Raw genomic sequence first — 15,538 nt, 5'->3', positions numbered from 1 at the left:
TCCTGCAGGAAGAAATTACAGAAGATGACATTGATGACTCCTTTAAGTCCCTGTTTGCCCAGCTGGCTGGAGAGGTGAATACATACTTACATCTTTCTACTTTACAAAAATAGGGTGGCAATGTGGCTCAGTGGTTAGCACTGTGGCCTCACAGCAAGAAGGTCAATAGCCGCGGGCCAGTGCGAGCCAGGGCTTTTATCGGGCCAGGCCGGGCCAATCGCCCGGGAGGTTGAGCAGTGAGGCCGAAATCATGTCGCGTTTCCACTGTCGGGCTAGTAGCTCGCATCGCGTCACTTAAACCCCGCCCCCAGAACATCTCCCAAATCGAACGTCACTCTGTCCGCCCACTTCAGCGGGAATCAGGCAGATAAAGCACACCATCACATCATCATGAAACTATTAAAATTAGGACAAACAAATGACACGTTACTGTACAGCAGTACAATGTATGTCTATACGCACATGCCTGTGTGTTCTCATTCATCATTTACTCGCCGACGCCGACCGACTGTTGGCATCGAAATCCAATGGTCTTGCCACTAATGGAGGGACCCAGCGCAGGGAGCGCACACATTCGTAATATAAAACCACATATATAAAATTCTCCATTAATAACTTGATATAAAATGTATTTTATAACATCCTCAGTTAGACAGACGCAGTCCAACATTCAGCCCAAATGCTCCGGAGAGAACTGAAACATGAACTTTTCCAGATGTTTCTTGCCCTTATTTATTTATTTGTTTGGCGCATGTACTCATGTGTGATTGGAAAACTGTGCCCGCCTCTCCTTTCACTCCGCCCTGAAGCCCCGACTGGCCCTCTTTGGCCCAAGGTATTCGGCGGGCTGAAAAAGGCCGACCGCTGGTTCCAAGAAAGCCCCGATTTGGCCTGATTAGGCCCCGGAAGTGACAGTGGAAACGCGACTGGCCTTGGCTCGCCCTGGCTCGCTCGCTTTAGGCGCGATAGTGGAAACGCGGCTAATGTTTCTAGTATTGGCTGGGCCAGTTGGCTTTTTTCTGTGTGGAGTTTTGCATGTTCTCCTCGTGTTCATGTGGGTTTCCTGCGAGTGCTCCACAGTCAGTCCAAAGACATTCGGTATAGGTGAATTAGATTAACTAAATTGCCCTAGTGTATGAGTGAGTGATTTCCAGTACTGGGTTGCAGCTGAAAGTGCATCCGTTGAGTAACGCATATGCTGGAATAGTTGGCGGTTCATTCCACTGTGGCGACGCCTGATAAATAAGGGACCAAGCTAAAGGAAAATGAATGAACAAATGTTCTGTGGTTTATTGTATGCTTTATTTTTATTATTTATTGATTAAGCCGAAAGAAAATGAATGAAATAATGTACAAAAAATAGTATTTGAATGTAGTTTATATATTTATTTTAGGATATGGAGATATCTGTTCATGAACTCAAGACTATTCTCAACAGAGTAGTCTCCAAACGTGAGTAACACGCAGTCTTTCTCTTATTTTAGTGGTCAGTTCAGTCAAATCGCTCAGTCAGTTCATTACCTGTTTATCTGATTTGAATAAACTTCCTTCTCCCGCAGACAAAGATGTGAAGACAGACGGCTTCAGCATGGACTCCTGCAGAACGATGGTCAACCTCCTGGATGTATCCTTCATGAATTAAGCACACTGAAATAAAGGATTCATTGGATTTACTGTATTTTTTAACATTAATGTAGGCTTCATTTAAAGAAACTAATTAAGTTGAACACTCCTAAATTTAATTTGTTTAAGTTCACCCCTTTAAAATTGTTTGCTGGTGACGCGGTGGCACAGTAGGTAGTGCTGTCGCCTCAAAGCAAGATGGTCGCTGATTCAAGTCTCGGCTGGGTCTGTTGGCGTTTCTGTGTGGAGTTTGCATGTTCTCCCCGCGTTCGCGTGGGCTTCCTCCGGGTGCTCCGTTTTCCCCACAGTCCAAAGACATGCACTATAGGTGAATTGAGTAAGATAAATTGTCTGTAGTGAGTGTAAGTGTGTGAATGAGTGTGTATGGATGCTTCCCAGAGATTGGAAAGCAGCTGGAACAGCATCCGCTGCATAGAACATATGCTAGATAAATTGGCGGTTCATTCCGCTGTGGCGAGCCCAGATTAATAAAGGGACTAAGCCAATAAGAAAAAGAATGAATGAAATAATTGTTTGCAGCCACTTACCTTAAAAAACATTTATCTGGGTAAAATATACATCTTAAAGGCATAGTTCACCCAAAAATGTAATTTAGTCAGTATTTACTCTCCTTTGAGTGATTCCAAATCTTTATATACTTCTGCTTAAAACAAAAGAAGATATTTTGAAGAAAGCTGAAAACCTGTAACCATTGACTTCCATAGTAGGAAAAACACAAAGCTTTTGCAAGTCAATGGGTACCAGCTTTCTTTAAGTATCCCTTTACACTCTGTTGACATCATGTGTTGATTACAATGGAAAATATGTTGGAAGTACAGTAGAAAGAATAAATGAAGAAATGTGAAGCAAATATTAGTTAAAGTTTAAGAATTTTGTTAAAATTAGTTTTTAATTTAAAAAGTAGTTAGTAATTAGCGTAAAAACTTGGTATAACATTCTCCAAATGAATTAGCAAGTTATTTAAAAATAAAAGGTCTCGTGTTAACAGTATGAAGAAATGTTTATTCAGGTACAAAGACTTGCTAAATTATTTCCCATTGTCATTATCATTATTTGAGTGTTGTTCAAACTCCTCAGGTTTTCTCTTTTGACTCCATTCATCAGAAAGATGGGAGCGCACGTTTGGGCTTAGTAGAGTTTCAGATCCTCTGGAACAAAATAAGGAAGTTGCTGGTAAGTGAAAGAGTTTCCCCCATTTTAGCCAGCTGAATCAGAGCTAAAATGTTGCCTAAAATCTTTTGTCTGCTTTCTGTGTTAATTTTAGCAAGTCTAAAATGTTTATTCATAGTCTGTATAGCACTGCTTCAAAACCTTTACAAATCTCAATAAACTGGGCTTCATTAAATCATTACTGTCTCAAATATTTTAATTGTGATTTAATAATCTGCTCATTTTGTAAAGCTGATTTGGAATGATATTTATTGTGGAAAGTAGAGCTTAACGTGCTGCAATTTAAGAAAGTACATGCAATTACAAAAAACACCAGCAAATAAAAAGAAGATCTTCATCAATTTGATAGCACATGTGTTGCAAATTGGTCACAACACAAACAACTGAAGAAACGCGGAGAAAATTAGTCATAACACTTGCAAATATCCATATAACACAACGGAAATGTTACAAGGGGACCCAAAAACATGACGGACCCTGCTGAGATATTGATGTGTTATTATGCCGTGACTGTTGCTCAGTAAAATGATTGGTGGTCTTTAAGAGGTGAGTTGTTTTTCATTTATTTTAATATCCTGATTACATGACAAAACAACACATCCTGCGCGTTTCTTCAGTTGTTTGTGTTGTGACCGATTTGCAACACGTTTGCTGCCAAATTGATGAAGATCCTTTCTTTATTTGCTGGTGTTTTTTGTAATTGCATGTGCTTTCTTAAACTGCAGTGCATTAAGCTTTCTCGGCCACCGTAGAAAAGCGTGTTACAAATAAACATTAATTGTATGTATTTGAAAAATTTGAAAATTCAGTGGTTCTACTTTTAGATTCTCTCAGATCGCCCCCAGTGGCGAACCACAGAACAGATTTTAGATTTGAACTTTTAAGTTTTACAACTTTTGTAAAACATTTGCATTATACATTTGTAATATGAAAATGAACAATATAAGTTAATAAAGTTATACTTGCAATATAAGGTTTGAAATGTGTTTGGATAAGCAAGTTTTAATGTATGCTTTGAGTTCTTGTCACATTTACACGGTCTCTAATGTGGCTTTTTGAAAGAATCAAATCATTTTGCAATGCAGGTGGTTTATTTGTTTCAAAGCTTTGTTTCCCCCATCACTACTGTAAAGTTTTCAGTTCACTCCAAACTATTTTCTTTTCCACTCAGGGGATCTTCAGAGAGTTTGATATTGATAAGTCAGGAACTATGAGCTCTTATGAGATGCGTCTCGCTGTAGAATCAGCAGGTAAATTCATTTCACTGAATGCTCCATTAATAAACTAAAACTTTACGTAATATTATAAGCAAGGATATAGTAAGTAAACTAATGACCAGACAATCAGTGCACTATATTGTAGTAAAAAAAATCTCTCTTTTTATCACTTTGTTTACTGTTTTTACTCTATTTTTGATCAAATAAATACATCCTTCACTGAAAAAAAATATTCACTGGATTTACTAAATTTGTTAAGGTAAGTGGTTGCAAACAATTTAGTTTGGATTGAATTTAAACAAATTAAATTTAGTAATGTTCATCTTAATTTGTTTAAATTCAGCTTATATAAATTGTTTGCAACCACTTACCTTAGTAAGTAAATTTAGTAAATACAATAAAGCCTTTTTCAGTGTTCGAGAATCTACATGTAATGTTTTCAAAAAAAAAAATTCTAAATCTTAACCAACTCTACAATTTTGCATGATATTTATATTATGTAATAATTATTGTTACTTTGAGGTCCTCTCTGAAACACCATCCTATTTGCTTTCTCTACAGGCTTTAAACTCAATAACAGACTCAACCAGATCCTGGTAGCCAGATATGCAGAGAACGAGGCCATTGATTTTGATAACTTCGTCTGCTGCTTGATCAAACTAGAGGCCATGTTCAGTATGTGTTTTTTATTATGTGTTTACATATATATATATATATATATATATATATATATATATATATATATATATATATATATATATATATATATATATATATATATATATATTGTTCTGGATTCCTTTATTTAATGCCCTATTTAAATAAAGAAACCAGAATCCTCTCTTGGCTATATTTCTTAGCTAGAGTTTTGTTTAGGACCTTAAATTGTAATGTTCAAGGAATAAATCAGATTCATACCTTACCACACAGGGTATCTTGATGGGTTTTGCAAATGAAGCCAATGTCCACTCCGATTAAGATATACTTTAATTAATAAAATAAATCCAGTTAAAAAGAAAAAGAAAACAATCACAATAACAAAACAAAATCCTTTTCTTTATCCTCCGTTGAGAATAAAGGGCCTAAGACATTCAGTATACAGAAGACAGTTTAAGTGCACTGCTGGTCTGTCTAAACCAGCCTTTTATACAGTATTCTAGCCTTGAATACAAGCGTAGAAATCCCCTCCAGTAAATACACAGCAAAGTAACAATTAGTGTGTGATATACTTGAGAATATCTGTTCTCATATACTTGGGAATATCTGTTAATACATAGAAAACCCTTTCAGTAAATTCACAGCAAAGTTGCAATTAGTGTCTGATGTACTAGATAATATCTAATGTTTGATAAACTTGAGTATATCTGTTAATACATAGAAGAAATCTCTTTGTGTTCACTCTCTAGGGTGACGTATTTGAATACAAACATATCAAAACATTTGTTCCATTACATCAGCATTTGGGCAGTCATCCAGGCAGTCTTCCAGGAGTCTTGTCCTCCAAGGTCATAGCTCCTAGTTGGCAAAGAATATCTTTTTTTGGAGATAACGCTCCCAGGCTCCTTCCATTCTTCGATTGTAATAGTTGGTCAGAAGGGTCATCTGTGCCCTTCCTTCCTTTATTGTTAGCAGAAAATTGACCCACTTCAGTACCTCATCTTTGCCCTCTTCGTACTCTCTGTCGAAAGCGCCTCTGTCGTTTTTTTATGTTTCTTCTGATTGCTAATAGCTGTTTTTGTAAGCATAGGAATATCTAAATATGTAAGTAAGTTTTTGTGTCTTTCACAATTAATGTAATTAAACCATCCAGACACCTATATATATATATATATATATAGCGAGGCAGTGGCACAGTAGGTAGTGCTGTCGCCTCACAGCAAGAAGGTCGCTGGTTCGAACCTCGATTCAGTTGGCGTTTCTGTGTGGAGTTTGCATGTTCTCCCTGCCTTTGCATGGGTTTCCTCCAGGTGCTCTGGTTTCCCCCACAATCCAAAGACATGCGGCACAGGTGAATTGGGTAGGCTTAATTGTCCGTAGTGTGTGTGTGTGAATGTGTGTGTGGATGTTTCCCAGAGATGGGTTGCGGCTGGAAGGGTATCCGCTTGCTGGATAAGTTGGCGGTTCATTACGCTGTGGCGACCCCGGATTAATAAAGGGACTAAGCCGACAAGAAAATGAATGAATGTCTATCTATCTATCCAGGCACGTGCACACATAGGGCTCAACATGTGCAGTGCACATGCCCTTTTTAGTCTTGGATAGAAAGTGCCCTTCCAAAATGGTCAAAAGTGCCCCCGCGACGCGGCACACCTCCGCTTGCTGGATAAATTTGCGGTTCATTCCGCTGTGGCGACCCCGGATTAATAAAGGGACTAAGCCGAAAATGAAAATGAATGAATGTCTATCTATATCTATCCAGGCACGTGCACACATAGGGCTCAACATGTGCAGTGCACATGCCCTTTTTAGTCTTGGATAGAAAGTGCCCTTCCAAAATGGTCAAAAGTGCCCCCGCGACGCGGCACACCTCCGCTTGCTGGATAAATTTGCGGTTCATTCCGCTGTGGCGACCCCGGATTAATAAAGGGACTAAGCCGAAAATGAAAATGAATGAATGTCTATCTATATCTATCCAGGCACGTGCACACATAGGGCTCAACATGTGCAGTGCACATGCCCTTTTTAGTCTTGGATAGAAAGTGCCCTTCCAAAATGGTCAAAAGTGCCCCCGCGACGCGGCACACCTCCGCTTGCTGGATAAATTTGCGGTTCATTCCGCTGTGGCGACCCCGGATTAATAAAGGGACTAAGCCGAAAATGAAAATGAATGAATGTCTATCTATATCTATCCAGGCACGTGCACACATAGGGCTCAACATGTGCAGTGCACATGCCCTTTTTAGTCTTGGATAGAAAGTGCCCTTCCAAAATGGTCAAAAGTGCCCCCGCGACGCAGCACACCTTCGGTCCCGCCCTTCAGTAGGCGCACGACAACACCGCTTTTGAGTACGCGCGACAACACAGCTGATCAGTACGCGCGTGACAACACCGCTCTTCAGTACGCGCGCATCCACTCTGCAGATCCCCCGCCCCCCCGATCTATCCCCCCGCCCCCCGATCTATCTATCTATCTAGATAGATAGATAGATAGATAGATAGATAGATAGATAGATAGATAGATAGATAGATAGATAGATAGATAGATAGATAGATAGATAGATAGATAGATAGATAGATAGATAGACTCAATATATACTCATATATACTCATATATACACTCAAATCTCAAGTATAGTCTTAATAGTATTGTTCTTTTCTGTAGGATCTTTTCAACAGCTGGACAGAGAAGAAACAGGAACGGCTGAGATGAACCTTTCTGAGGTGCTCTGGCTTGATTTCTTTATATTTTAAATAACAAAGCAAATGACATGTTCAAAAATACTCATCTCTCCCTCTTTCTGTTTGCGTAGTGGCTCTTCATGACCATGTGTGGTTGAGGTACAGCGTTTCACGAATGTCCAACACAAGAACCTGCTGCGAAGTGCCTCCTCATGCAACAATCCTGCTGTAACCTCACTACAACAAAGTGCTACTTTATTTAGACAAAAAATCATAGAACACATTGTAGCTACACTACAAGAAAACACACTAAGAGACAAAAGGATCTTCACTCAGCGCTTCAGTTATGACTGAAGGAACGGCTGAGGAACATCATGTGCATGGGATTAATATCAAGTGAGCTTCATGTTTTGCATTTGTCCTTTAAGACCAATCTTCAGTTCCAAAAGGTTGAGTTCTGATAGTGCCATATGAAAGAAACTGCATGTTCATCTAAAGGTGAATAATGCATCCCAGTTAAAGCTTTAGATGCACAATGCGGGAATGCGTAGATATTATTAATGACCAGAATAAACTTTTTTAACATGCGTAAGAAACGTTTTTATTTCATATGATGCTCTGAGAATATGTCTTCCTAAACATATTGGTGTAGAATTAAACTAGCATTTGATTGGATTAATGGTATACTACACAATTTAGCCACATATGTGTACAGAACAAGTACTGTGTTGTTTTAATCCACATTACATGTAGATTTTAAATGGAAGCGTCTACTTTTATATACTTTAATTTGAGCCAATCAGTATTGATTCTGATGCCAAGAACAATCTTTCATTCTGTGCTGTTCAGTTGATGCATGAATAAAGCTCCACTACACTTATTGCACCTCATTTAATAATCGCAAGACCTTTTTTTTTTTTAATGTTTTGGTAATTAAAAGAAACAAAATTTCAATGTTTCTGTGATGAGGCATGACAGATTATTGTATAGACGTCTCAGTTAAGACGGTAGCAAATATATGATGCTTTAGTTGATGCTGACGAACCATGGGTGTGCTTTTTTCTCTAATAATTCAATAGAGCAGAGTCAATTAGTCTGCTTATACGACTAGCACACGGAAAAGACACTGTAATATGTTGTATTTCTTGACATTTGTCATGTTTTGTCCTCAAACTGCTGTGTCTAGGACTAATTTCTTACCTTTCTCATCAAAGGCCTTTTGTTTTCTTGTCATAGGCTGTATGCCTGGAACAACTTTAGCTATGGGTTTTCCAGCGTACCTTCAAATGTTCATCAGCCAATCAGAATCAAGCATTTAACAGGCCATTAGTATAAACGTAAATTTAAACACCTCACTCCTCATGTAATCGACCAACTCGGTAGTATCTGGATGTAGCCTTGATGATGCAAGCTGAGGCTGCATATCTCAATGACACAATGCACTCAATGTGAGCTAGGGACGTCACTGTGAGGTGTAGAGTTGATTCAACTGCAAAGAGATATCAACAAAAGTAATGTTTTATTACATATGCAATATTTGCAACCTTTATTTTTCAATTTATGAATGTATTTATAAAGTAAAAAGATTGCAAATAAAAGCTATTATTTTGAACCATCTTTTTTTTAAATGAAGAATCCTAAAATTAAAATGTATCACTGTTTCAGAGATACGATGAAGCAAGATATTTTCTTCACTTATTATTGTAAGAATTATTACTAATGATTTTGTACCAATATTACCTGATCATAACTGAACAAATCATCATAGTTCTATATTGAATGAGTATCATGAAGACAAGAGTAATGCCACAGCCATATCACCCTGCAGCCCAAGACCGGTAACTCACTGAAGCTAAGCAGGGCTGTACCTGGATGGGAGAGCATATCGGAAAACTTGGTTGCTGTTGGAAGTGGTGTTAGTGAGGCCAGCAGGGGGCGCTCAACCTGGGTCTGTGCGAGTCCTAATACCAGTAAAGGGGAGACTGTTAGCAGCCCCGTGCAGAGACTGTCAAAGTGTCAGTCAGTTGTGCCGCTGGGGCACTTCATCATTTTGCAAAGGCACTTTCTATCCAAGACTAAAAAGAGCATGTGCACTGCACAGGTTGAGCCCTATGTGTGCACGTGCCTGATTGTTAGTGTGCGCCGTCTTTCGGGTGAACCATGGCCTCCCAATCGAATTGGCTCTATCAATGTCATTCCACTCCTATAGCTGGTGTGTGGTGAGCGGCTGAGCGCACTGGCGCTGTAGTCCTGCTGTCGTATCATCCAAGTGGATGCTGCACACTGCTGGTGATGTGGAGAGACCCCTCTCATGATTGTGAAGCACTTTGGGTGTATGGCCATACACAATAAATGTGCTACATAAATACACTTTACTTACTTACTTGATGATGAAAAGTGAGCCTTGAAATCACAGGAATACATTAAATTTAAAGCTAAATTCAATATGTAAACATTTGTTTACATTTGTAGTAATATTTTCAATTTAACAGTTTTTCCTGTTTCAAAGTAGCCTTCATAACTTTTCATGACAGATTTATGTAAATGTATATTAAATAATTAGGACATCAAAAAAAAGTAACAACATATATACAGTTGAAGTCAGAATTATTAGCCCCCTTGAATTATTCGACCGCTTGTTTATTTTTTTTTCCCCAGTGTCTTTTTAACGGAGAGATTTCTTCAACACATTTCTAAACATAAATTTTCAATAACTCATTTCTAATAACTGATTTATTTTTATCTTTGTCATGATGACAGTAAATAATATTATTAGTAAATAATAATATTTTATTAGATATTTTTAAGGCAGGTTAGGGTAATTAGGCAAGTTATTGTATAATGATGATTTGTTTTGTAGATTATCGAGAAAAAAAATTAGCTTAAAGGGGCAAATCATATTGACCCTAATATGGTGTTTAAAAAACTAAAAACTGCTTTTATTTTAGCCGAAATAAAACAAATAAGACTCTCCAGAAGAAAAAATATTATCAGACATACTGTGAAAATGTCCCTCCTCTATGAAACATCATTTGGGAAACATTTAAAAAAAGATATAAAAAAATAAAAGGGGGGCTAATAATTCTGACTTCAACTGTACATGTCGTAACCTATTAGTGATGTCCTAATCATTTAATATACATTTAAATTAATCTCGTGTAAAGTTATGGCTACAAAAATAAACCTATATATTTTATATATTTGCAACAATTTGCAGTGTGATATTAAATATTGTAGTATACATCCCTGTTATAGTTTTCAAACATTTAACATGTTTATATACAATAATACTATTTAAAATTGGAATTATTAGTCCCTCTTTTTATTATTTTAATATTTCCCAAATTACGTTTAACAGAGCAAGGAAATTTTCACAGTATGTCTGATAATATTTTTTCTTCTGGAGAAAGTCTTATTTGTTTTATTTCGGCTAGAATAAAACCAGTTTTTAGTTTTTTTAAACACCACTTTAGGGTCAAAATTATTAGCCCCTTTAAGCTACATTTTTTTCCAATAATCTACAGAACAAACCATCGTTATACAATAACTTGCTTAATTACCCTAACCTGCTTAGCTAACCTAATGAACCTAGTTAAGCCTTTAAATGTCACTTTAAGCTGTATAGAAGTGTCTTGAAAAATATCTAGTCAAATATTATGTACTGTGGTCATAGTAAAGATAAAATGAAATATGATATGAGTCATAAAATGAGAAAAGAGTTATTAAAAAGTTATAAAAGTTATTAGAAATGAGTTATTAAAACTATTATGTTTTGTAAATGTATTGAAAAAATCTCTCCGCTGAACAGGAATTCGGGAGGTTTAATAATTCTGACTTCAACTGTATATGTAACAATAATGACAACAACTCCAAATATTCATCCATATATATTTTATTACAAATGTCCTGAATGCTATGAACACGGTTTTCTTTTAATATTTACAAAGAAAAAGTTCTTTGACATTGTGAGTGATCAGTCCTCCCGGGATGCAGGAACGCTACACAAATCTTTGAGCGATGGCCAGCAGTTTGGAATATTCCCCTTCCAGTTTGCGCAGGTGTGTTGGTAACGGAGCTTTAATTCTGGTTCCTGTAGGGTTTCCATTGTCTTCGATCAACACCACGTTATTTGAATCGAAGCGAGGGGTCATTCGAGCCCCGGGCATCTTATGGCCCACTATGATGGCTTTCTTCTTCTGTCCTTTAATGGCCAGTAAGACTCGGTCTCCCACTTTCCCGACTCCATTCTTGTTGTACACGTGAATGACTTTTGGTGGCCGGTGGTGATGGGCATTTCCAAGAGTGCTGTTGTCCACCACCCGCACGCGAGTTAACTTTTGGATAGCGGATACAGCGGATGAAACGCTGCGGTGGGATCGATCATATATGAGTGTATTTGTTGACAACACAGCAGATCATTACAGTTCCTAAGCTAAATAATAAAAATGCATCACATTTATAGCTGAATGGTTTTAGATGGAGCATCAACATTGGAGAGTGCACAAAACCATGTCTGAGAACTTGAAATGGTTTATTGTAGTCAGTGTGCGAATTATACATTGACAAACGGATCTTTTTTCAGTCGTAGTTTGGTAATACATGCTTTAGTGAATGTATTTAAATTACATCTAATTTTGTTAATAAAATGTTTATGTTTTTAGTGTTTTGAAGGATATTTAGTAACTATTTTAGTTACTGTAGGTCAAACTATACAAATTATGTCTATTTTTCCTTTTTTTAGGCTGCAAAAACACCTATTTTACAGAAAATGTGTTTTGTGAATACTTAAGGTGTCTATCGGTGCTCTAGAACTGCAATTTTCAGACAGTTAAATTCAATTTTTCCTAATATGCATTCGAAATGGTATAAACGGTTATAGGGCAATCAAATTTATGTTTATATTCTACATTTTTTATTATTAATATTTAAGATATAGATCAGAGAAAGCTGTTTCTTACTATAAAAGGGCTGAACCCCCATACATCTTGTTTTGATGTCTTTCAGGGGATAAAGTATTAATTATGGAGGTCAAACCCCCCCTGTAATTTGCAACCCTGATTGTAGTGCCAGGCAAAGATTTATTGCACAGAAATAGAAACAATTTTGTATTGATTACATTTGTAATATATAAATAAAATTTTTATATATAATTAAATTTGTAATATATAATTAAATGTAAATGCAATTTGTATCACACACATAGTTTATATCTATATACAAATAAATATTTAGAAACATACAGTGCTCAGCATATGAGTACACCCCTCACAAATCTATCTTTTAAATTAAATTATTTCTACAGAATGCTTTACAATAATATATTTTTTCATATACATTAGTTTAGTCACTGAAAATATGCCAAATATGCTAAAAAAATATAAAAAATTTAGTTTAAATTTTGCAGATAGTTTTTTTTAAATTATTGACATGTTTTTACTGAATAATTGTATTTGTTGTTTATTATTATTATCATACACTATATAATAGGTCTAGCATTGTGATGTATTTAAAATGTATTTATTATTTAGTTTTTTCATTACATTTATTCATTTTATTTATATATTTGTAATAATTATAAACCCAAAGGTATTATTTATATCAAGCATTTTAAATATAAAGCATTTTAAATGATGAGTTTTTTAAAGAATCATAGTTTCACTGCTAGTAAATAATCTTAATTACACACACACACACACATTTATGCATGCATGTATGTATATACACTACCGGTCAACAAAAGTTCGGGGTTTGTTTTTTCCCATTTTTTAAATTATTTTGTTTATCAAGGCGACATTAAATGAAAAAACCTACTCCAGTCATTATTGCTTTTAGTACTATTACCATTAATAACATATAAATAACAATAATAATTAATATGAGAGTGATTTCTAAATGATCATGTGACTGATGACTGGAGTAATGAAGCTGAAAATTCATCTTTAAAATCACCTGAATGAATTATTAAATTATAAACTACTTTCAAACAGTTATTTTATAGTGCGATAACATTTCACAATTGTACAATGTGTTCTGCATTTATGATTAAATAAATGCAGCTTTGGTGAGCAGGAGAAGCTTATTTAAAAACATTTAAAAATCATGCTAATCCCAAAACATTTGACCAGTAGTGTGTATATATAAATATGAACATAAAATGTATGATTATGAATGATAATATAACTCAAAAAAGGCAAGTTATTATATTACATTACAATATTTAGCGTTAGTTCCACCATATGATTGTGGACTCTTTCAAAACTGTAGAAATACTTCACCTGAAAGCCCTCTGCTGCATCAGTTTGGGCAAAATCAGCCCGGATAACGACAATGCCATCCTGACCACACACTGAACACAAGAGAAAAGTCAAAAATAGTGACAAGAGCATCCTGTGACTAATGAGTTCAATATTTATAGCAATAAACATCAGGTTTACACTCCTTCTGGTTACCGCTGAAAGCATGCAGATGAACTCAAGCATCTATATAACCATTGGTGAGTGCCTTTGTAAACTAAAACTGTATAAATAACGATAAATACCTGAACAGTTCATTCACAGCCCACACCAATGTCACGCACACATCGGCTCTGCGTCATGACAAAGCGACGTTTGGTCTTTTTCTACTATTGATTCGAGCTTATTAATTTGCGCCACCTGCAGTACTGGAGGACACACCTTTACAGTCCATACAGTACAGTCCGTACAGTCAAACCCCAAATTATTCATACCCCTGGCAAATTCTGACTTAAAGTCACTTTTATTCAACCAATAAGTTTTTTTTTTACTAGAAATGACACAGGCTTCTTCCACATGATAACAAGACGACACAAGAGGCATCATTGTGGAAAATATCTATTCATTCATTTCCTTCCGGCTTAGTCTGGGGTCGCCACAGAAGAATGAAATGTGTATTTTGAAATCAACAGCTAGGGGTCATCATTGGACTGGAAATGCAACACATACTTCTGATGTGGTATAAAAACATTAAGAAATTACATTTTTACCATGGTTTTACAGGAAAAGGTGTACTTCAGTATTTGGTTGTATACACAATTAATGTCTTACCTTAACTTACAGTGGCATTTGTTTAGAGAAAAGGTTCATTGTTTTGGTGAAAGATGGTAATAGTTGGAATTACAATTATAAAGTTGAAAGGTATAGGGTTAAATTTACTGGTTAAATTTAGGATGAGGAATTTATGACAAGTGCGCTCAGCCTACATTAACAAAATAACGTAAACACAAAAAGCATCTGAAATAAACAAATATAATAAAGAAATGACAAGATACACATCTGTTCAGTTTTAAAGGCTTTCTGTTCTGTAGTGTTTAAGAGAGTATTTCTAGATATGTTAGAAAGCTGCTGAAACTCACGTGGTACTGAAAAATAATGATAATGCCATCGTTTGAAGGAATACTTTCTGCTTTTGAATCAGATCCATTTTTATATCCATACATAACCATTTTAATGATTTACTTAGTTTTTTGTTTGTTTCTTAAAGGACCCACTCCTAACTAACAAAGGTCCAGAATTTGTCCTACACATGAGCTCATTTGTCCTCTTTTGACTGCTATGCCATTATAAATTGTGGAAATTAATCATTGAAGAGGACTTTAAGACCGAGAAGCAAACTGGCATAAGTGAAGTCATCTTTCACTACTGAACTACTGTATTGCTGTTAAATACTAAAAACATTTTGCAAGTAACTTTTATTCTAAATCTTGGACCTTATTCTTGATAGAAAGAAAAAAAAAGACCAGTAAAAAGTTGTGAAGCAATAAAAGTTGATTTTAAAGCTTAAAAAAATTAATGTTAATACGTAGGCTAGTGTTGTTATCCATAAATTTTCAAATGTACTTTTTACAAGATAGGCTAGAAAAATCAGAATCAGAATCAGAAAGAGCTTTATTGCCAGGTATGTTTGCACATACGAGGAATTTGTTTTTGTGACAGAGCTTCTACAGTGCAACAGAATTACAGAGACAGGACAATAAACAGATAATAAATATTTGAAAAAGCAGTAGTGAAGCAGATCAGGAAAGAAGTAAGGAAATCAGGAAGTAGATCGTTTTTTTAAAAGTATTATTCAAATGGCCAAATTCTGACCGGAAAGTTGAATGTGCTTATTTTGCCTTAATATGCAGTATTTAATTTAAAGCCCTAACAGAG

The 15,538-nt window shown here is 35.9% G+C and overlaps 2 protein-coding genes across 10 annotated transcripts in view; one reads left to right on the top strand and one right to left on the bottom strand.

The window, feature by feature from the left end:
- Positions 1 to 8,260, top strand: part of capn1a (calpain 1, (mu/I) large subunit a) — a 43,150-nt gene extending 34,890 nt beyond the window's left edge. For 7 of the 9 annotated variants that reach the window (XR_015504999.1, XR_015505002.1, XR_015505000.1 and 4 more), the window contains 8 exon segments: positions 9 to 74; positions 1,395 to 1,452; positions 1,560 to 1,624; positions 2,749 to 2,817; positions 3,986 to 4,064; positions 4,593 to 4,706; positions 7,354 to 7,412; positions 7,502 to 8,260. Coding sequence is in view for 3 of the 9 variants with exons in the window: in XM_087277681.1 (XP_087133807.1) it covers positions 9 to 74; positions 1,395 to 1,452; positions 1,560 to 1,624; positions 2,749 to 2,817; positions 3,986 to 4,064; positions 4,593 to 4,706; positions 7,354 to 7,412; positions 7,502 to 7,528 (537 nt within the window). In the remaining 6 variants the exon portion in view is untranslated. 9 annotated transcript variants of the gene reach the window in all.
- A 2,986-nt stretch (positions 8,261 to 11,246) lies between these two features.
- On the bottom strand, positions 11,247 to 13,962 carry mrpl14 (mitochondrial ribosomal protein L14). Its single transcript, NM_201147.2, is given in 3 exon segments — positions 11,247 to 11,735; positions 13,646 to 13,716; positions 13,909 to 13,962. Coding segments are annotated over 2 exon segments (426 nt in total). The 5' UTR covers positions 13,705 to 13,716; positions 13,909 to 13,962; the 3' UTR covers positions 11,247 to 11,368.
- Between the last annotated feature and the right edge of the window lie 1,576 nt (positions 13,963 to 15,538).

The sequence above is a fragment of the Danio rerio genome, chromosome 13 (assembly GCF_052040795.2).
Source record: "Danio rerio strain M-AB ecotype USA chromosome 13, GRCz13ab, whole genome shotgun sequence".
Lineage (NCBI taxonomy): Eukaryota > Metazoa > Chordata > Actinopteri > Cypriniformes > Danionidae > Danio > Danio rerio.
Note: the sequence above shows the minus strand (reverse complement) of the source record. Positions and strands in the feature narration are given on the sequence as shown.